At 41.2% G+C, this 21,723-nt stretch overlaps 1 protein-coding gene across 1 annotated transcript in view; it reads left to right on the top strand.

Moving 5' to 3' along the window:
- The window catches only part of TGFBR3 (transforming growth factor beta receptor 3), a 143,145-nt gene that overhangs the window by 50,589 nt on the left and 70,833 nt on the right, over nt 1-21,723 (top strand). Inside the window, exon 3 of the mRNA XM_081914167.1 lies at nt 8,538-8,722. Within this exon, the coding sequence (XP_081770293.1) occupies nt 8,538-8,722 (185 nt within the window). The remainder of the gene's footprint in view (nt 1-8,537; nt 8,723-21,723) is intronic.

The following is a 21,723-nucleotide window of genomic DNA, read 5'->3' as shown; positions in this document are numbered from 1 at the left end:
TGGAAATGCTGTTTACCTTCCCGCCGCAGCAGTACCTATTTATCTACTTGCACAGGTGTGATTTCGAACTGCTAGGTTGGCAGGAGCTGGGACAGAGCAATGGGAGCTCTGTCACGGGGATTTGAACCGCCGACCTTCCGATTGTCAAGCCCAAGAGGCTCAGTGGTTTAGACCACAGCGCCACCTGCGTTGCTGGACTACAACAGCCTCAGCCCGTGGTCAGGGATGATGGTATTCCGTTGCATTCCTGCAAAAGCTAGAGGGCCCCATGTTGGCTACCCTCCCCTCAGAGGCTGTGTTGTGCGGAAAGAAATTATGGATATCAGAGTGGGACTTTGTGAAGGTTGAAATACACAGCTGTTAGGTTTAGGTACGCACAACCTCCATTTGTACTCTTGCTGGGCATTTTACCAAACTAGACAAATCCTGTGATCTTCCCTTATCTTTTGTTTTTAGTTTCCAGTGTCATGTGTTAATGACTTCTGGCTGCAGGACTGTAACCACAGTGCAGAAAGCGAGCAGCTACTTTCTCTCCCTTTCTTTTTTCTCCCTTTTTAAGGATAAGGAATGTACAGACCTGTGCTTATTTCTGCAGCCACATGGAGAGACTTGAAGCTCAATCTGTGTTTACTTTTGTGTGTGTGTGAGTTTTGTTTGCTGATTTATGAATTCCTGCACAATTTGGTTTAAAAATAAATACACATCCAGTCCTGGACTCATGCCGCAGGTTTTATAATGTCTAGCATTTCCTTACTTATTGTCTTTTAATTTACCAAATGAGCTTATTATGACTCAGTTTCAGCAGTACAATAAACAATACTACTACGCATTGGGTCGGGGCTTTTTGGTAGTATTCTGTTAAAATACAATGGCTTTAAAAATCTGTTAAGGGTTATTTATACTCTGTATAGAGATAGCTCCGTGGAGTTTAGTTTTCTTCTCCCTTGAGTTTCAGTATGGAAACTTGACTGTGCAACTAGCTGAAAGTTTCCTGCCCTTGTTACTTAAACAGAGCACTTCCATCCATTGTTTTCTGTCCAGCTTCCTACCATTTCTGTAGTTAAGAAGGTTCAAATCAAAGACAGATTTATGGGTTATCTGTAGGTGGGGGTTATATGCTTGTGTTTGGTGTGTGGGGGGGGAGGCTTGACACAAATATTACACAATGAGTCAAAGCGATGAGTTAAGTCCAGCATCTCTGCTTTTATGAGTCTTTTCACTTTCTTGACATTTCCTGGTTCGCCAATTCATTGCTGTAAAATATTTTCAATAACTGAAATGCTTTGCCTCCTCCTCTCCCCGGTTTGTTTTTATTGGGCTCTTGAGGGTAAATGGGTGTTGCGTTTCAGAGTCTCCAAAATCCTTCCATTTGCAGGAATGTGACATGGAATTACTTCCTGCACATATCATGATTCTTGGTTACAGGCAGTCCAGTGTAGTATGTCAAGAGGAGAAGTGAATGAAAGGGTTTTTTTTGGGGGGGGAACAGAGAGGCAAGTAAGGGGGAAAGCCCAATGTAGCTAAATATTGGAGGTTCAGGACAAAAGACACTGATTTAGGCAATGATGACTTGCTACCACAGATAGCTAGTAGCATGCATGCCATTGCTCTCAAAAGAGTAGCCACTAGGAGACAGTGTGTCTAAAATATCTCACTGAAGGAAGGGATTGAGAGAAGATGGAACCAGAAGAAACAACGTTAGGAGAGCTGACAGCATGTGTGTGTGTCATCTGTTTTCAGAGAGTAAGCCTGTTAAAATTAGATAAAGATGCATCTCCATCTCTGGCCTGCTGGCAATTGCCATTTCTCTCTCCCCCCCCCCCCATCTGCCTCTTGGATGAGGCCACAGAGTTATGGAGCAGCATTGCAAATGGTTTTACTTCTGCGACCTATAAAGAAGCAATGAGTTGTCTTGACCCCGTGAATCCTCATCCCAGGACCTGTCAACCTTGGACAGCAGGTTGGAACTGAGCAATACCAGGATGAGATAGTCTTATCCAGGGATTCAAGTCGTCATATTATTGAAACATAAGTGTCAATGGATCTGAATATTGGTTAGCCATCTGGGCCAACTCGTGTCCCATAGGCCTCCTGTTCATTCCCTGGAGCTCAGATGAACTCGCTCACTTTTTTCTTTCTTTTTTCAGTTTAGGGAGTGACTCTTGCTCGAGTTATCCCTTTACTGCATCTGTTATCTTTATCAATCTTCTTCCAGGTTCTAGCTGATTCTTTTCAAATTTACTATTCATTCCTGCAGAGCTGAGCTTTGAAACTTTTTGCCCTTAGGCTGGCAAGGCAGAGCTGTGCGAGATAGCATCTGAGCACATTTACAGAAAGTGCAGGGATATAATCCTGAGAAACAACCAGCAGAAGCCTAGTGAACATAGGAATTACAGGTTTTTAAAATACAACAACAAATAAGAACAGAACCAAAGGCCCATCTAGTCCAGGATTCTGTTTGCTGCAGAGACCGACCAGATGCTTATGTGGAGCCTGCAAGCACTTTCAAAGTAATTTATGGACTCCACAACAGTGCAAAGTGAGGAGTGCCCCAGTATGGAGCACTGTGCATCTGCCCCCCAAGACTTCTAATTACTTGCTACAGATGTTGCATCTTGGCCTGTATTGCATGTGCAGCACTCAGCAGGAGTGGCATCAATCAGGTTTCTTATTCGTTCCCTTATTTTGTGTGTGTGTGTGTGTGTTGTCAGATGTTTTAAAAAAACAACTAAACTGCAGTTGTTCTCTTTCTATCTAGGTTTGTACTGTACTGTGTATGTTGGCAAAGTGTTTCCTGTTTCAGCAGAAATGCCTTTAAAAATATAATGAAAGCCTTCTTTGGATGTGCTGTTTGATTGCTGCATTATGCAGGCTCCTCCACAGGAGGTTTGTTCTCCTTTTAAGCAGAAACTCCTTTTGTTTGAAAGGGATCTCTTTTCAAATTAATAGTGTTGTACCTTGGTCCATAAGTTATCTTCTCCCAACTTTGCTTGCTTGGCGCTTTGTAAGTAAGGGATGCTGTGGGTAAGAAGAAGCAACATTCTGAAACTCCTCTAGGTCCAAAAAAATTGTAATTTGTCATTATTTCCACAAAGAGGGCATAGGAGCAGCTGCTGATAAGATTAGACCATTTTAACCCTGGCCCATGTGTGTTCCTATCAATTATGGCCTGCTGTGGAGGCAAACATTATCAGAGGTATGGTTAGAAACGGAGATTACAAAAAGCTAATGTCTTCCTGAGACAGACTGCAGTTGAGTTGAGAGCCAGTGTGGTGCACTAGTTAGAGTGTAGTTACACCTGGGAGACCAGGGTTCAAATCCCCACTACCTCATTGGGTCAGTCATTCTCGGCTTAATTTACCTCACAGGGTTGTTGTGAGGATAAAATGGGGAGGAAGAGGAAACATGTGTGCCACGTTGAGTTCCTTGGAGGAAAAGTGAGATATAAATGCATTCAATCAATTGATAGGGTGTGTGCTGGGAAGGACAGCCTAGTAGGTGGAGAGAGTTGGACAATTGCATAGTTCATGGCCACAGACCATTAAAGCAGCCTTCTCCAACTTGATGTTTTGGACTACAGCTCCGTTCAGCCCCAGCCGGCATGGCCAATAGCCAGGAAGGATGGAAGTTGTTGTGCAAAAGATCTGGAGGCTACCAGATTGGGGGAAGCATGCATGATAAAAGCAAGCACATATAAAATTAAGCTCCCCTTAGCTTTCAGCAGATATTGTGTGGTACCTCGGGTTACAGCGTCCTTCAGGTTGCAGACTCCGCTAACCCAGAAATAGTACCTCGGGTTAAGAACTTTGCTTCAGGATGAGAACAGAAATCGTGCAGCAGCGGTGCGGCAGCAGCGGGAGGTCCCATTAGCTAAAGTGGTGCTTCAGGTTAATAACAGTTTCAGGTTAAGAACGGACCTCCGGAACGAATTAAGTTCTTGATCCGAGGTACCACTGTAATAAAAAAAAAAGGTTAGTGAGGTCTTGAACGGTGTTGATTCTGGTTGTATTAAAGACTTGGTGTTGAATCCACTCTAGCGAAAGTGGTGGGGAAACAATATTTCCTGCAGTTTCTTTTTCTCCTTATGACACCCGCCCCACCTCCTGCCAGGAGAGAGATGGATCACTCTTGCCGGGGGTGTAAAGTGCTCTCTCGCTCACCCAGTCGGGTCATGACAAGCCACGAGTACATCCAACCCTGCCCATAGCCTCTGGGAGAAAGCATTACATATATGCACATATGTAAGGATATAAAGACAATGTTTTTGACAAGGCAGAACTGAGACAAAAAAGAGGGCCATGTTGCTCATATGCAATTTCATTAGTCGAGGGAGAGGCGCAGTATAAAATGACTTGTGATCCAGCATATCTTTCTAGACAATCATTGCCATTTAGTGTAGATTTATTTGTTTGTTTGCAGATGAGGGGCGGCTTATAGGCATGAAATGCCTCCAGTACCTTCCAGATCCCCAAAGGCCGATGAATTGGGTAGATGGCAATTTGTAGCTTTTCAAAAAATAACACTACAAATATCCCTGGTGCTCCTGAAGCCTGCTGTTTCCTGTTTTGCTTTAGCAGCTGAAAGAAAGCTCTTGAGTCTTTCATGCGATGCACACAGCATGGCATTTCAAATGTTCTCTCCTCTGAAGTTCTGCTAATAAACATCTGTGGTTTCTTCCTGTGCTCGCTGGATCTCACTGGGGCAATCTTGGAGCTTTGGGGGAATCCTGTAGAAAATAGTTACCACGCTCTGGAGGTTGCAGCACATAGCCATGCAATTTGTTTGACTTGGTCACACTTTTCAGCTGACAGCCTTGAAGAGTTTGTTCTCTGTGGAAATAGAGCGCACTGCATACTGGCCTTTCTTAAGAGTTAGAATCAAGTCCACTACGGTTACATGTTGACCTCAAGGTTGTAAAATCCCTCCTCTTCCCACATTGCAGTTGCTTTATTACAGCACAACACACGTTAAACATTAGTGGCCTGGTGATATGGGAAATCGGGGTGCTAAAATTAAATTCAATAATTTCCAGATGTTGGTATGAGAACTGCATGTTTTTATTAGAAGCACATAGCGACGGGAAGGGAGAGAAAACTTGTTTTCTTCAAAAAAAAAAGTTTTTTAATAAGGCAGTTCTATGGGATTTTATTGCAAACAACAGCAGTGGCTTGACTAAGGCATTGTTAAGCAGCAGAGCGAGGTAGGGCTGGTTCCCTAGGTCTTTCTCATTCATTGAGCATGAATTGTGGCATAGTTGATATGGATTCAAAGGGTATAGAGGTAGAGGGAGCCTGCCACCCTGCATTTTTTTACAGAAGCAGCAGCTTCATGCTGGGAATTTTAAGTGAGATTATATAAGAAATCCTATCATAGTCACACTGCTATTTGACCAAGAGATGGGTTTGGCTAAGGGCAGTGGATTCACCAGGGCTTTTCTTTTAATACACTTGTCATGTTTTAAATTCTATAATTTAAAAACACCTGTATTAGGTATCCTCCTAATTGATTAATTAATTAAAATAAAACTGGCAAAGTGAAATTGATGATTGTTTTCTGTTTCTTCTATAGATTTTTATAAAAAACACACAAACCTCTGCCCTTTGTCTAAAGTTTCCAGGGTGATTAGTGACATGTTTGTAGTGACATTCTTTCTTTAACCAGGCAGCTGAACTTCAAACATTTTTGAGGATAGCCAAAGGAAGCCATTTCCACCGCACTGAAATGGGTGGGTAAAAATCAAATGAAGTGCTAGTTATGATTTGCTGAAGCCATGAAGGCACATTGAGCTAAGTAAAAAGAAGGGTTTTCTATGAATGGTGAATATGTTTTGGAAGATGCCAGTGGTTGTGGATGGTTTAGAGTGGGCGGGGGGGAGACCAGGATGTGGTGTTCAAATAAAACACTGGCACATTTTGCATAGTAGTTGGTTGATGGTTTGGCAATGGACAAGGAAGCTGATACAGCATGAAATGGTTTGTTTTGATGTTGAATGCGCTTTGCCAAGGGAAGATGACTCAGAGGCTATGGAACTAAATGGCACAGTGTTGTATCTTCATATTTATCTGATTATCACTTTTAGCCGGCTCCAAATCAATCGGAGAGTGAGTTATAAAGAAAAGTCACAATGCATGTGAAACAATACAAAGAACATGAACTTTGAATTTATTTTGCAATGAATCAAAATCAGGGCAGGTTTCTACACATGTTCCAACCAGCTTAACTAGAGTGTTATTATAGTATTTTGATATTATGGTACACTGAAATGCTTAAATGTTTCTTTGATTGCCCATGGATCTTCCTGCTACACTTGCCGTCCTCTCCTGCCACACCAGTGTGATGTGGCACACCCTTTGAGAACCACTCTCCTACCCACTACCAAAACGTGGGATGGGAGAGATAAGTCACTGACTGCTGTTGCCTTCCGCCTGAAACTCAGAAATGTTGCATCTTTCAACATGCCTACTTGAGTGAGGGCATCCTGGAAGCACCACTGCAGAAAAAGCTGAATGCTCTAAGAGCAGAAGTCTTTTGGAAGTGATATGTGGAGTAGACCTCTCCAGATTATCTCCAGTACTGCAGATGTGATGGGAAGCTCCTATGGGCAGAGGTAGTTCCTAAGATTCAACTATGGCTTACACACACACACACACACACACACACACACACACACACACACTTGTATTCAGCTATACTGAATAAAATTCTAATTTACATTGATGTGTGCCTGGTAGGAGCTCAAACCACAGTACTTCTTCAGCGACCTCTGGAATGAAAAACATACAAAATCTCTGGCTATCACTGCAGGCTTGTGCATAGATTTGGAGACACGGGGCTGTTTTCCATAAACATTTGTCTTGCTTTAGCTTCCTGCAGATGTACTTTATATGCAAACTCCTCCACACACTTCAGCTGTCCTGCTGTCTTGCTATACCGCAGCCATAATGCTCTATACACAGCGTGAAAGTGTGTGGTTCTATACCGTGTTGTAGAGATTATTTGCAAGGATATACCCTGAGTTTTGGGTGAGAGGGCTGTTATCAGCTTAGGCAATTGCTGTCAGACTCAATAAACCAGGCACCCAGACATGTCCGTTTGTTTAGTGATAAAAGCAGCATTGTTGCATAGGCGGCTTACCTGGCTCATGTTTTTGCATTCTAGATCAGTGCAACATCAAAAGCGAGACAGTGAATATACAGTGTGTTTGCAGTTATTTGTTCTGAATTTGCAATGAAGTTATGTGATAAATAACCATTTATCTTAGACATTGCAACACTCACTTTTAAAATTCTAGAATTTTGCCCTAAATTCATTTCTTTCTTAAGAACACCTTAATCTGAGGTTGTATTACTTTCTGTTGCACAGAATGCTGTGCACTCTTACCTTCCATAAGAGTGGAGAGGTCAACATTCTTGCTTTACAGATTAAGATACGGCAGTGGAAAGGCTTTTGCTATTATCACCCAGTCAGTTTCTGGATGGGATGGGCTTTAATCTTTCCTGTTTTAGTCCTAGTCTAACACCTAAATGCTGAACACCACTAGCTGTTGGAAGATCAGTACAGCTTAGAACACCACTAGCTGTTGGAAGATCAGTACAGCTTAGAAAAGAATTGTAGAGTTGGAAGGGACCACGAGAGTCATCTAGTCAAATTTCCTTCATTGCAGGAATCTTTTGCCCAACATGGGTCTCAAACTCATGACCCTGAGATTAAGAGTCTCATGATTTATCAACCCCAGGCTATAATAGGAATGGAAAAGCTGTGGTCAGCCAGATATTGTTGGACCCCAACTCCCATAACCCTCAGCCAGCATGGCCAGTGGTCAGGGACGAAGGGAGTTGGAGTTTGACCGCATCTGGAAGGTTATGGGTGCCACATAAGTGTTGTAGAGGAACCATGAATTGATTAAAAGTTGATTCGCTATAAATGATCTAGGCTAGGAAAGCACATTGCAGAAGGCTGTTTTTGTAACAATGGATACAATGCAAAGAAACTCACAGCTATAATCCTATGTAAATACCATTTTAAAAGTATAATTGTATGTAAAACTCATTAAAATGTATAGGGCGTAGTTTTAATTGAGTTTACGTTTAAGTTATAAATTCCACATATGATTTTCAGTCTAGTCTGTACTTCTTTGCCAGAAGTAAGTCCCTCCGAGGGCAATGGGGCTTTACTCCGAAGAAAGTGTGTTCGGGTTTGTATCCTGGCAGCACAATCCTAAACTGGCCTAAGAGAATCCACTTCTTCCCTGGATCTTATTCCTAGGAAAGTGTTCATAGGACTGCAGCCTTAAGCACTTAACATTGCTTTCAATGAAAGAAGAGTAGGTTTGATTTCCCCTCGATCACACCCTACTTCTTTAATTCATATTAATGTTGTTGTTTGTAACTTGTGTATTACCACTTTGAAACCTTGCGGCAGCTCGGATAATAACAGAGCTTGCTATCCAACAGTCAATGAGAGAACTGCCTAAATGTTGCCCTAATCTAGCTTAGCCGTTCCCCTCAAATCCTGTTCATTTGTCATTTACTTTACAGGTCCTGTGCCTACGAACGAGTGTGTGTTGTCACCTGTCAATAGCTCCCACCCAGTTCAAGCCTTGCTTGAGAGCTTTACGGTTTTATCTGGCTGTGCAAGCAAAGGGACCGTTGGATTGCCACAAGAAGTTCATGTCCTCAATCTCAGGAGCCCCGAGGAAGGCCTTGGCCACCATGAAAGAGAGGTAAGAAGGAGAAATCGTGCTGTTGCTTATGTGTCGCTTTCGAGGACCCTTTACGCAACCATCACATTCTGAGTATGGTGGTTCTGGCCTGGCTAGCCAGGCGCAAAGCAGAGGAGAGCAGGGTGTGCAAGCTAAGAAACCACCCCAGAGATCTTAGTATTATCTCCTTAAAAAAATTAAATAATAATAATTATTTGTGATTTTCAGTTATATACATTTCAATAGTTTTACAATAATTTTAACATTTTGAAACTCAACTTCCTTCCTCCTCTTTCTGCTATTCCTTAAATTTATATTTATCATTTCCTGCATATTCTAAATTAACTTAACCTATTCTTTTATTCATCTACTTTAATTATTTACTCTTATGAAATTGCAGGTTGTTACAACAATCCTGCCAATGTTCTAATCTGTTTACAATTTATTTGTACATATTTTATAAACCATTTTCATTCTTTTATAAGAAGTTTGTTGTCTTGATTTCATATTTTTCCAGTAAGTTTTGTCATTTCTGCATAGTCCATGAGTTTTTGTATCCAATCTTCTTCAGGACTCATTCTTTCCATTTTGGGGCAAATAACATTCTTGCCGCTGTAGTCGCATACATGAATAAATTTCTATACTGTTTAGGTAGTTCTACCCCTATAATTCCAGAAGGAAAGCTTCTGGGTTTTTTTTAAAAAAACCAAATGTTATTTTTAACATCTTTTTCAATTCATTATACATCATTTTCCAGTAAACTTTAAGCTTAGTGCAAGACCACCACATATGATAGAAAATACCTTCTTTCTCTTTGCATTTCCAACACTTACTCAATTTTGATATATACATTTTTGCCAGTTTACTTGGTGTTAGATACCACCGATGTAACATTTTCATTTGAGATCTTCGCATTATCACATAGGATTCTGGGACACCCCTCATGTTGGATTCTGCAAGGTCACAAGGCCGTGCACTGCATCAAGTACAAACCAAGATGGCAGTATTGACCTTCAGAGGCTTGGCTCTTTAACTGATCTGGGCCCAAGCAGAACTCTTGAAGCCAGTCACAGTTACTCAGCAAGATATTTTTCTCACTCTTCCTCCAAGGAACTATGGGTGTGTTAATGGCATCACATCCCCATATTTGATCCTCATGATGCCGCAATGAGCTGTAGCGATGTGTAAGAGGCCCTGATGATATTAAGTTTTACAAACAAGAAGGTGCTTTGGGAAAGGGGGAATGTAGAGGGGGAAGCGGTAAGGAAGAGGGATGCTTTCATTCATGTGCTAGTCACCATTTCTTCTCCCACAAACACAAATGGGGTTCTTCCTCCCCAGAAGAGGGGAGGAAGTCCGTTTGCAAAGAGAGGGGGAGATGGAGAGGAAAAATGGTAGGTAGAATCAAGCATTCTTCTGCTTACCACTTACTTGCTTTAGATTCCCTGTTCCCAAAGCAACTTAGTTGTTTCCATTAATTTCATTGGGCCTGCTTTGAGTAGGGCTAATGTTGGATACAACCCAGTGGATCTGGGCTCTCTTCTATGTGCCTTCCCATAGTCAGTCCGTAGCGTACTGGTTAGAGTGGCATACTAAGACCTGAGAGACCAGGGTTCAAATCCCCCACTTTAGCCCAGTCACTCACTCTCAACCTAACCTACCTTTACAGGGTTGTGAGGATAAAATGGGGAAGAGGGGAATTATGTACACCACTTCGGGTTCCTTAGAGGAAAGGTAGGATAAAAGTGCAAACAATCAATAAAAACATGAGAATACTCTGGTAAATCTTCAGCAATCATCTTCCAGGCAGAGGGCCTTCTTGGTAGTGGCACCCAACCAGTAGAACAGTCTCCCATCAGATGTCAAAGAGATGAGTAACTATATAATCTTTAGAAGACACCTGAAGGCAGCCCTGTATCAGGGAACTTTTTAATATGTAATGTTTTATTATGTTTTTATATGCGTTGGAAGCCACCCAGAGTGGCTGGGGCAACCCAGTCAGATGGGCAGGGTACAAATAAAATATAAGAATAAAAATAAAAATCAACTCCTTTTACATGCTCTAGGACTTGGAACTCATCAGATTTGCAGAGTAGTTAGTTCATTCCTCACTTCTAATATGCTTAACTTCATTTACGATACGAGAAAGGAAAGGGTAACAAGAAACAGATTTTTAACAAGAAGAGGATTTTACTTTCTTCAAAGCCAAATTGCTTATGTTGTAAATTATCCTGAATGCACTTGGAGCTTTGCCACAATCACTATAAACAAATCTTTAAGTTCATATGCCTTTAGCCTTGGTAATGGATCTTCACTGCCTGTGAAGAATGGCTTTCAGAAAGCAATTGCTCCTAAATTCAGTCGTTCTTGTGCAATGTGCAAATGAGTTATTAATTTAGACGTCATATGGAGGGATTAGCAAAAGAACTTTTGTTCTAGTTGCTATGAAAAAAATAAAGCAAAAAGAAGAAATGTTCTTGATGTTAAACTTGCTCAGTGTTGTTTTGCTCTGAGAATAGATCAAAAGAGAATTGCTGGAGAGAAAGAGAAATATCTCATCGCATGACAGCTCACGTCGCTAGCACATGCCCTAGAAAATACTCCATGATGTAGCTGTATGTATTAGCTGAACATGAAGTTTTTAAAAGTAGACGGGGGAGAGAATCAAATGGGAGGAGGAGGAGGAAGCAAAATTCTCAGCAGCCCATTACCCGAAAATAAATGCTTTTATCCGAACCCTGAGCCGAGAAACTTCAAAGTATGCACCCCACTGCCTTCAGGAGAACTTGCTTCCAATTAAGTGTCTTTAGTATTATAGTCTAAGGATGGAATGCTGTGCCAGCACAAAGCCACAAACAAGGATATTAATTATATACTGGTGTTGCAGGGACTTTTTTTTTTTAAAGTATCACCAAAAGATTTGCCAGCACAAATATGTAGGATGGAGATGGGCCAAGGCCAGAGCCACAGCATGTGGGCATTCTACCCTTATTGACTTTTGTTTTCTACAAAAATATTCCATCATTCTACCCAACTTGGCTTTTAGATTTGTTCTCTTAGTAGCTTTTTAAATAATAATAATAATAATTAATAATAATAATAATAATAATAATAATAATAATAATAATAATAATAAATCCTTGTATTTGGTATGATACATTTGTACACCACAACATGGGTCTCTGTGAGCTGAGACAGTGGATATGAATTTTAGCAATAAACAAATGGAATGAATGAAAAGCAATCCAAATTGTGGTCTGACTTATTTTTGCAAAAGCTTGCCTACCATCATTTTGATCAGTAACCAGAAGGTCCCAGACATGCTACTAATTTCTGATCAGAATAGTGTCTCTCAAGTATTCTCATACTAAAAAACACCAAGGCCACAATCATTGCATAATTTTGTACACTTCTATCATGCTGGATCGCCTTAAGCACACCCATTTCTGTGCTAGACTGTGCTCCAGAGGATCCTTGGGTAGTGTGGTGACACTCATGTTAAGAGGATACTAAAAGGATGGGGGATGAGAGAGAGGGAGAGAACAGCAGAGGAACATAGGAAAATGCCATATACTGAATCAGACCACTAGGTAAGGTAAAGGACCCCTGGACAGTTAAGTTCAGTCAAAGGTAATTATGGGGTTGCAGGGCTCATCTCGCTTTCAGGCCAAGGTAGCCGGTGTTTATCCACAGACAGCTTTCCAGATCATGTGGCCAGCATATCTAAACTGGTTCTGGCTCAACAGGACACCGTGACAAAAACCAGAGTGCACAGAAACACTGTTTACCTTCCCACCACAACTGTACCTATTTATCTGCTTGCACTAGCGTGCTTTCGAACTGCTAGGTTGGCAGGAGCTGGGACAGAGCAATGGGAGCTCACTCCATTGCAGGGATTCGAACTGCTGATTTTCCGATTGGCAAGCCCAAGAGGCTCAGGGGTTTAGACCACAGCGCCACCCGCGTCCACCTAGTCCACCCAGACCACTAGTCCACCTAGTTCAGTATTATCTACACTGACTGGCAGTGGCTCTCCAGGGTTTCAGGCAGGAGTTCTTCCCAACCCTAACCGGAGATGCCTGCAATTGAATTTGAGATCTTCTGCATGCAATGTTTGGCTTAGTATTAGATGCAAATGTGGCCACTCTCGCCCCTTTCCAAAACCTTTTAATTTTCAAGCAAATCTACAGCCCATATAGAGTCTCCCATTTAATTTCACTTTCTTTGGAGCAGACAATTTATGAATATTCAACTATAAATCCACAGGTTGATATCGAGGACAAAGCAGCTGCCTTGCTTTGTAGTAACTCACCTAAGAGGGCTTTTCCAGAAGTGTTTTCCATATCTATTTTGTTTTGTTTTTTAAGAGTGTTGTTTAGTGGCCTCTTGTGTACTCTGGCATAGCACATTCCACATCCGCAATCTCTGCTTTATTTCCCGTATCCTTCTAAAAGTGGGGTTGTTGTAGCCTTTAGGGATGGCTGCTGAGAAAATGAACAGGAAACTAGGAAAAGGCTGGCTGGCGACAGTGGAAAGCAGAAGGCTGTAAACAATTGAGCTAGATCAGAATTCTTTGCTTCTAGGATACAAGGCTGAAAACAAAGCAGAGCAAAGGTTATCTTCACCCTCATTGTAAAGAACTGAGGCTTAGTGGCCAGGTTTCATTCAAGGAAAACCACAGCCTCCATCACCTTGTTTTGAGCACAGAGATGCTTCATCCCTTGAGTTGTTTCCTGCTGCTTGGCATTCTGTTTAGAAAAGGCAAAGATTTATAAGTTGACTGTTCAGCACGTCCAAGATCTTGGCACATAAACAGTATTTTCCATTCTGTTTTTTCTTTGTATACCCAGCTAACATGTAAAGTGGTGGCAAACAAGCTTGCACATGCACCTGGTGATCTCGGGAGCATGGTGAAGACGCTCTTATTTGAAAATCCATTTCACCAGTTGTCTTGTTAGAAGTGTGTGCTTTGTTTGTTCCTTAAACTTGTCACATTACAGGTTCTGCTAAATTACATATGCCTTTACATGCTGAGAGGGAGTGCAAATGCCTTCTTGCAACAAATCCCTCATAGGCCTCATGCATTAAACATTCTTCCGCCGTTATCCTCGTTCTCATAAATATACAACATGTTGTGGTAACGTTTTTTTGACACTCTCTCCGAATATGCAGAAAACAGAAGTCTGTCAAATGTAACCACTTGGGGGCATCGATGATGGTGGTGATGATGATTATATGTTGCAAGCAGAGAGGTCGTGATAAAATTAATGGAAATGATTTTTGCCCGTACAATGTATAGCTGAAGTATTTGCACAGTTGCATCAAAAATGTTTGCTGGGTGCTGAGACGCAGGTTATAATATCTACTCTATGGAAATCCAGCCCTGGCTTTTCCAGGTAGGACTGCGAATGTCCCCTGTCTGAAATCCCAGAGAGCCACTGCCAATCATAGGCAGTATTGATGGACCATTGGCTCTGACTCAGTATAAGGCAGCTTCATATGCATGGCTTTCCAGCTAAATATTTTAAAGCACTGTCTTTTCCACCTGATTCCTCAGTTTTGCAGCTGTGCTGAAAAAAATGATACAATTTGGAGGAGGAATAAAAGTGGTTTTTGTTTTGTTTTTTGGTTATCAAGATTTAAAATATTTCTTAGACTTGTCAGCTGTGTAATTATATACATGTCTGGTCAGAAGCAAAGCCCATTGAATTTAGTACGATTTACTCCCCAAATAATGGGGTCTGTTTTCAGACTATGTATTATTATTATTATTATTATTATTATTATTATTATTATTATTACTGCTACTGCTTCTGGCTTAGTAACTTTGGGGCTGGTGTTGACTTATTTTGTATTTGTGTATCTTGTAGATGTTGTGTTGAACTTTTTAATGTAAGCCACCTTGGATGAATTGTACACAGAAAGGTAGCCTACAGAGATATACATTATATACAGTGGTACCTTGGTTTTCGAACATCTCCGTTGATGAATGTTTTGGAACTCAAATACCATAAATGCTTTGGTTTTCGAATGTGCCTCGGAAGTCAAACTGGAAACGCAGCTTCCGTATTGAGATTTCCGTTTTGAGATTTTGGTTTTCGAATGTTTCGGAACTCAAATGGTCTTCCGGAACGGATTACATTCGAAATGAGGTACTACTGTATACGTATTTTTTAAAAAGACTGTTGAGATCTCAGGGATGCGAATAGGTAGAATTAAGGCACTTCTTCCTGTATAGGAACCCATATGGTAATGCCTCTGTTGGTTTTAGAGGCACCCCTTTTCACGCATCTGAGAGGGAAAGCTGGCAAGTTAAGGATGTGTTTTCCACTATCACTTCTCTGCCTGTATTGCTTTCAGCGGTCCCAACCTTGGTATAACCCCTCTGATTGCCCATTCTCCAGATGGTTAGATATAACTTAATACCTTAATAGGTTGTGGAGTGGGTTTTGGCTGAAGGGGAAATGGAGCGTCTTCTGGGATTCTCATGAAAGGGAACTGAGCTGTGGAGGGAGAATATACTATAAATGTCCCAGTCCAAAACAGGTGATGCCAAGATGCCCATGAGATGCTCACAAGCCGTACTTGGGTACAACAGCACTCTTCCCACCTGTGATTTCCATCAACTAGTGCTCAGAGGCATATTGCCTCTGCCTCTGGAGATAGAGCACAGCCACAGTGACTAGGTGTTGTAGTCCAACAACATCTAGGTGCTTCCTCATCCCTGCTCTATAGAGGTTTCAAGATCTAGCCTGCCCACTGGTCTGAGCAATTTGGGGACCCTACTTTTACTGGTGGCTGCAAGTACTGTTTCTGGCTTTCTTCTCTGTGTCTTAGTTTCTCTCTACCTCACTTTGCCTTATCCACCCAACTTGACTGGAGTTGGGTCTCACAACAGTGAGTCCTTCACTATTTCTGTAGGAAGAATATTGATAGTTTACATTATGCCTAGTTTGTGAGCCTTCTTAAGAAATCTTGAACAGTTAATCCTCTTACACGTTCGAAATGTTGCCCGGGAATGTATTGATTCAATCCACTTGCCTAAAGTCTCAGATTTACTGACCTCCTTTTCTCGGCAGGTGTAAGGAATTTCTAATAACACTTAACTTTTCAGTAGCTGCTTAATGCTTGGGTAAGCAGTGTGATACTGTGGAGATTGACACCCAGGAGCATAAATAAAATTTACCACTGAGCTGCTTAAAGATTTAAAGGTTTCTTCGTTCTTTTCATAAGGATGTGTTTCTAAATCTTCCTTAATTACAGACAGAAAACTTGAATCAGTAAAAAGCAAATTCAGCTGCCTGGAGCTTCAAGCAGACAGCTTATTATCAAAATGAAAAGAAAAGAAAAGGATAACAAAAATATTAATCTCTTATGGGCAGTCTTAAAAAAAATTATGTGCTTATACATATGGAAATTGTTCAAACGTTGGCAGCTGAATTACCTAGAATTGTGATCATCCTCAGCATGACAATGCTTAATGTACACCTTCAAACAGGATGTAAAAAGCCAACAATAGAATTGATCCTTGATATTTCTGGTGAAGCAGGTAGCAGATGCTTATTTCATAAACTCCTATACAGACAAATTTTCTACCATCTAAAATCCATATATTGCATATATGAACTTGAGAAGATAGCTAATACTGTTGGACCTTTGATTCATTTTGCACACTATTGTCTCCTTTTGGCTAATGGCAGCTAGCCAGACAAGGGCCTTTTCTAGCATGTTTCCTGAGATAATTATAATTAGAGAAGTTAGGGATTGACCAGTTTCGAAAAGCTGAAGGAGCTGCTGGGTGTGATCCCGTGGTCAGAAATACTCAGTGAGAAGGGAGTCCAAGAAGGATGGGAGTTTCTAAAAGGAGAAATATTGAAGGCCCAAATATAGACAATACCAACAAGAAAGAAAAGTAGGAGGCATCTAAGGAAACCAGTGTGGCTGCATAAGGAGCTTGCAGATGAGCTGAGAGTTAAGGACATGTATAAGAAATGGAAGAAAGTAGAAATCACAAAGGAGGAGTATATACGAGTAGCCAACAGTTGCAGGGGGAAGGTCAGCCTGGCTAAAGCTCAGAATCAGCTCAAGCTTCCAAGAGAGGTTGAAAATAATAAAAAAGGTTTATTCGGCTATGTCCGAAGTAAGAGGAAGAGCAAACAAGTGGTAGGTCCTCTGTGTGGGGAAGAAGAAGAAAAGACAGAGAAAAGGCGGAACTACTCAACACCTACCTTGCCCCTGTCTTCACCCAAAAGGAAAGTGATACCCAGCCTTGTGATAACAGAATAAATAATGTAAGGAGGGAGCTGCAGCCCAAGATAGGAAAAGAGATAGTTAGGGAACACCCAGCTACAAATCTCCAGGGTCTGATGAGCTGCATCCAAGGGTACTTCCAAAGGAGCTTGCGGATGTAATTTCAGAGACTTTGCCTATTATCTTTGAGAATTGTTGGAAAACAGGTGAGGTCCCTACAGACTGGAGGCGGGCAAATGTTGTCCCCATCTTCAAAAAGGGGGGAAAGGAAGACCCGGGTAACTGCCGACCAGTGAGATTGCCATGTGGACTCTCCTTCCTTGGAGGTTTTTGAACAGAGGTTGGATGGCCATCTGTCATGGATGCTTTAGCTGAGATTCCTGCACTGCAGGGGGTTGGACTAGATGACCCTTGGGGTCCCTTCCAACTCTACAGTTCTAAGATTCTATGACCTGGGGACCTTTTGCATGCAAAGTCTGCTCTGCTGCTGTGTTGTTGTCCTTAGCTCAATATTTCAGCTTTATATTGTTGAATGACACAGGCAATCTTCAGAGTGTGAATAAGATTTCCCAATGCTTCTAAATGATAGGAATGCTTCTAAAAATTCCTCTAAAGATGTATAGCTTCTAAAGATGGGAAAATAAGAAAAAGGGCAGAGCTTCTAGAAAGATATACAAAGAAAAACAGAATAAAAACATACAAATTTTCCTCTTTTGAGGTAGGAATTGAATTGCAAAACTATGAAAATATACTTTTTGAAAGCGATTTGCATTCATGGTATGTTGTGATGGGGAGATCCAGGATAATAATGAAACTATGGAATCACTGCCACCCTACAGATCAGTTATAACAGTGAAAAGAAAGAAGAATAAACCCAAATTCCAGGAGGCAAAACTCATTTCCAATATCTAAACATCATAGTTGAAGCAGCATGTTGAAACCTATCCTGTAGCACTCATCATCATAAATGTATCCAGCTAATTTTAAAGTGTTATGGCTTATTTCACTCATGCAGTAATTAGGAAATATTGTCTGATCTCATTCAGAATTGCAGCTAAGTTTTTTGCTGTTATCAGGGCAGCAACAGCTAGTCCTGTGATTCAGTTAATTGCCTTGATTAGTTCACAGCGTTTTTTGGCAACATCTATATATTGAAGAAACAGCCATCTATAGCCCCTCTTATTCATTGAGTAAGTTGCAGTATTCCTGCCTACACAGAAAATTATGTCTTGTTTAATGTGGCATCTGCATCTTATTTACTCTGGACTGAAGTCTCTTCTGGGTTGTTTTCTAAGACTGTTCAGAAAATTACTGGTCATTTAATTTGAAAACTCTTTCATATTTACCCACCAGAATTTTCAAAGGAAGTTGTATGGGGGCCAAAAGACTATTTGTTTAGAGCTTCATGTCCAACAGAAACATGGAGCTAATCATAGTTTACTCAAAAAGAGATAATAACCAATTATTTTCATGCAGAGTGAACCCCAGCTGGGTTTCTCTCTCTCTCTCTCTCTCTCTCTCTCTCTCTCTCTCTCTCTCTCTCTCAAAATCTGCAGTAGAAATTGCATACGAGTCATGTATATTTTAAAGAAAATGCTGGAGAGGAGTATGGGATCATACAGAAGCCCAAAGAGATTTTTTAAAAAATTGTTTTGCATATACTGATTTGCTTCATAAAGCTTGGCACTAACATTAAGATCTGGTCAAAAGTAGGAGATAAGTTAAACCTGAAAGATGCACAAGAATATAGTGAAACTGAGAGAAGCACAGTGATGTTAGACGCTACCATCATCCATTTACTATTAGTTAATTAGAGATCTAGTCATGATAGGGTGCTGTGAAATAACACTTTGGCCTAATTCAGACTGAAAAAACAAACCATGGTTTCTTGTTACCCGTGTGAAGCTTGGGCTTCCATTCCCATTTCCCACTTTGGCCAAACTAGGGAAACTGTGGTTTGTACAAAACCCAGTTAATTAGCAAGCCAATATATCAAGCCAGAATAAAAACCAAAAACTGCTACTTAAACAAACTAAGAATGGAAACCTATAATCTCTTCCTAAGGGAGAAAGGAAAGTGTTTGAGCACAAGCAAAACATGGTTACAAGCAGTTGCTGACTTTACAAGCAGTGTGCTCACTTCTCTCCTTCCTTTGTGTGCAAGGGGGAAGAAACCAGAAGCTTCTACTCACTGGCAACTACGGTATGCCACTGCTTAAACCAAAGTTTGCCTGCAAAAACAGCATTCCAAACCATGGCTATGGATTGGGATGCTTGTTTGCAGGCAAACTCTTGATTAGATGAAACCATATTTGCTGTGCTTGGATGTGCAGACTGCCAACCAGAATCGGAAACTTCTGATTATCTCCACCCTTCGCATGTCTTGGAAGGGGGAGTGGCAAGCAGAAACTGTGTGCCAACTGCAGTCTCACACTTGCAAGTGCCAATAGCGGCACACCCTGGTTTGCTGTTACATAGAACAACTAGAAATGCTTTAAAATTATAGCTCCAAATAACCCAAGCTTGAGTTACACAATAAAGGGCTCATCCACACTTCCACTTGTCCGAGCAGTTTTCCACTTGTCCTGTACTTTCTAGGCACTGGTCCAAGTGGTTTTGCTACTTTCCCCAGGGAAAACTCGCTCTTTAGTGATAAATCGGAACAAACAGCAATCCGCTGAAAACCTGATTGGTGTTTGCTCCAATCCAGTGCTAAACCACAGGTTATCCCAGTGGAAAGCTGTAGGGCAAACAATAGTGTGGATAAGCCCAAAGTGAGAGAGAATCAGTAGAAATGCTGCAATGCAGCACAAGGCTTTTACTCTAACATACACACCACATTTTTTTCCATTCTGTAATACTTAAATATAGACACCCTTACTAGGCCCCAGTCTCTTAAAGCTCCAATGTTTTCAAGTCCCCTATGACTCATATACTTCTTTTTCATACTGGCTCTAAGTGTGTGTGTGTGTGTGTGTGTGTACTTTATTTTAACAGCATAGCGTTTCATTTTAAATTGGACATTTCCTGCATTTGACTGAGGTTTTTCTTTTCTGAAACACACACCTGTAAAACGATCTACCTCTTTCATACACAGCTGGAGAAATGCATAATCTGTTGACTGACTTGACCTTTGGTGTTTCAGAAATGCAGATATTCTTCCATGGGACTGTCACTTAAAAACACTATTTTGCAATTAACCCAAGACAAAAATTGCTCTTTATTAAGTGGCCTGTCAAGGGGTATTAGTTAAATTAACCTTTAAATTATTCAGCATTTTACACTTTGTAATGGAGTGAGATTGCAAAGCTACACATTCTTCCCTGAAAATAAGTCTGATTGAATATAGGAAGAACTGAGCCGGATCAGAGCAAATGCCTTTCTAGTCTCGCACCCTGTTCTCACAGTGGCTAACCAGGAAAGGGGCTCAACAGTACTATTTCCACTTGTACTCCTCAGCAATGGGTATTCAGAGACATACTGCCTTTAACACTGGAAGCTTATCCTTCATGTCTAAATCCCTTTTCAAGCCATTCAGGTTGGCAGCCATGAATTTCACCAGCCATGAATTTTACTGAATTGCATAGTTTATACTGTGTGAAAAAAGTTACTTTCTGTCTTGTGACTTGACTCTTCCAACATATAACTTCATTGGGTTGCCCCAAGTTCTAGTATTATGAGAGATGGAGAAAAACTTCTCTGTGTCCACTTTCTGTGCATCCTTTTATACACCCCAGTCATTCTCCCCGCATTCATCCCTTTTCTCTAAATTATAAAAGCCCCAAATGTTATAACCTTCCTCTTAAGGGAGTTGACCCAGTTCTTTGATCAGTTTGGTTGCCAGTTTCTCTGGACCTTCTCCAGTTCTACAATCTCCTTTCTGAGTTGTGGTACCGGAAACTGAACTCAAGTATGATCATACACCATAGATTTGTAAAGCAGTGGAGTGATATTGGCAGTTTTGCTTTCCTTTCCTTTTCCAATTACGCCTAACAGGGAGCACACCCTTTACACTGCTGCTGCTCACTGGGTCAACATTGTCTTTGAGCTATCAGTTTTGATCCCAGGATCTCTTTCCCGGACAGTCACTTCTCATTGCAGGCCCCGTAAGTGTCTATCCCCACTTTGTTACGTGTCTAGCCTGTAACGTACATGGCACGAAGAGGATGGAAAGCCGAATTGGCTCGGATATGCCATTGGAAAGCTGGCTTTATCAGAACGATAACATCCCCTTTGCCACCACTGGAAACTGCACTAGCAAATGGAACAAACTCCCTTGCCGTGTTTACACAGTTTCTTAATGGGCAGCACCGTCTGAATTTTTGTCTCTAAAAACATACCTGTTCACAGAGATGCTTCTGTTTTCCGAGTAAAGAATCCTGTATTTCTGTCGCAACAAATCTAACTGTAAGACAGCTTAAGGAGAGATCCTTTCCCCCACATAAACAACAAGACTGCCAGGTCTAGAGGCTCCAGATGTATCAACCTTTTTATGTTCAGAAAGCACCAGGTGCCTTGCAAGTTCTAGAACACAGTCACTGGGTATAGCATGTTGAAAGCTTCTGAACTCTCATAATTCCTATTAATGGTGTCATTCTGTGGCCTGGTGTCATTAAAAATGGTGTCATTTTTAATGACCTGATAACCTGGGAACTGGGTCTGCTGGACTAGAACTCCCATCATTCCTCACCATTGGCCATGCTGGCTGGACCTGAGGCAAGTTGTAGTCCTTCAATATCTGGAGAAGAATAGGTTTCCCACCCCTGTCTTAGG

The sequence above is a fragment of the Podarcis melisellensis genome (genome assembly GCF_964234715.1).
Source record: "Podarcis melisellensis genome assembly, chromosome: 6".
Classification (NCBI taxonomy): domain Eukaryota; kingdom Metazoa; phylum Chordata; class Lepidosauria; order Squamata; family Lacertidae; genus Podarcis; species Podarcis melisellensis.
Note: the sequence above shows the minus strand (reverse complement) of the source record. Positions and strands in the feature narration are given on the sequence as shown.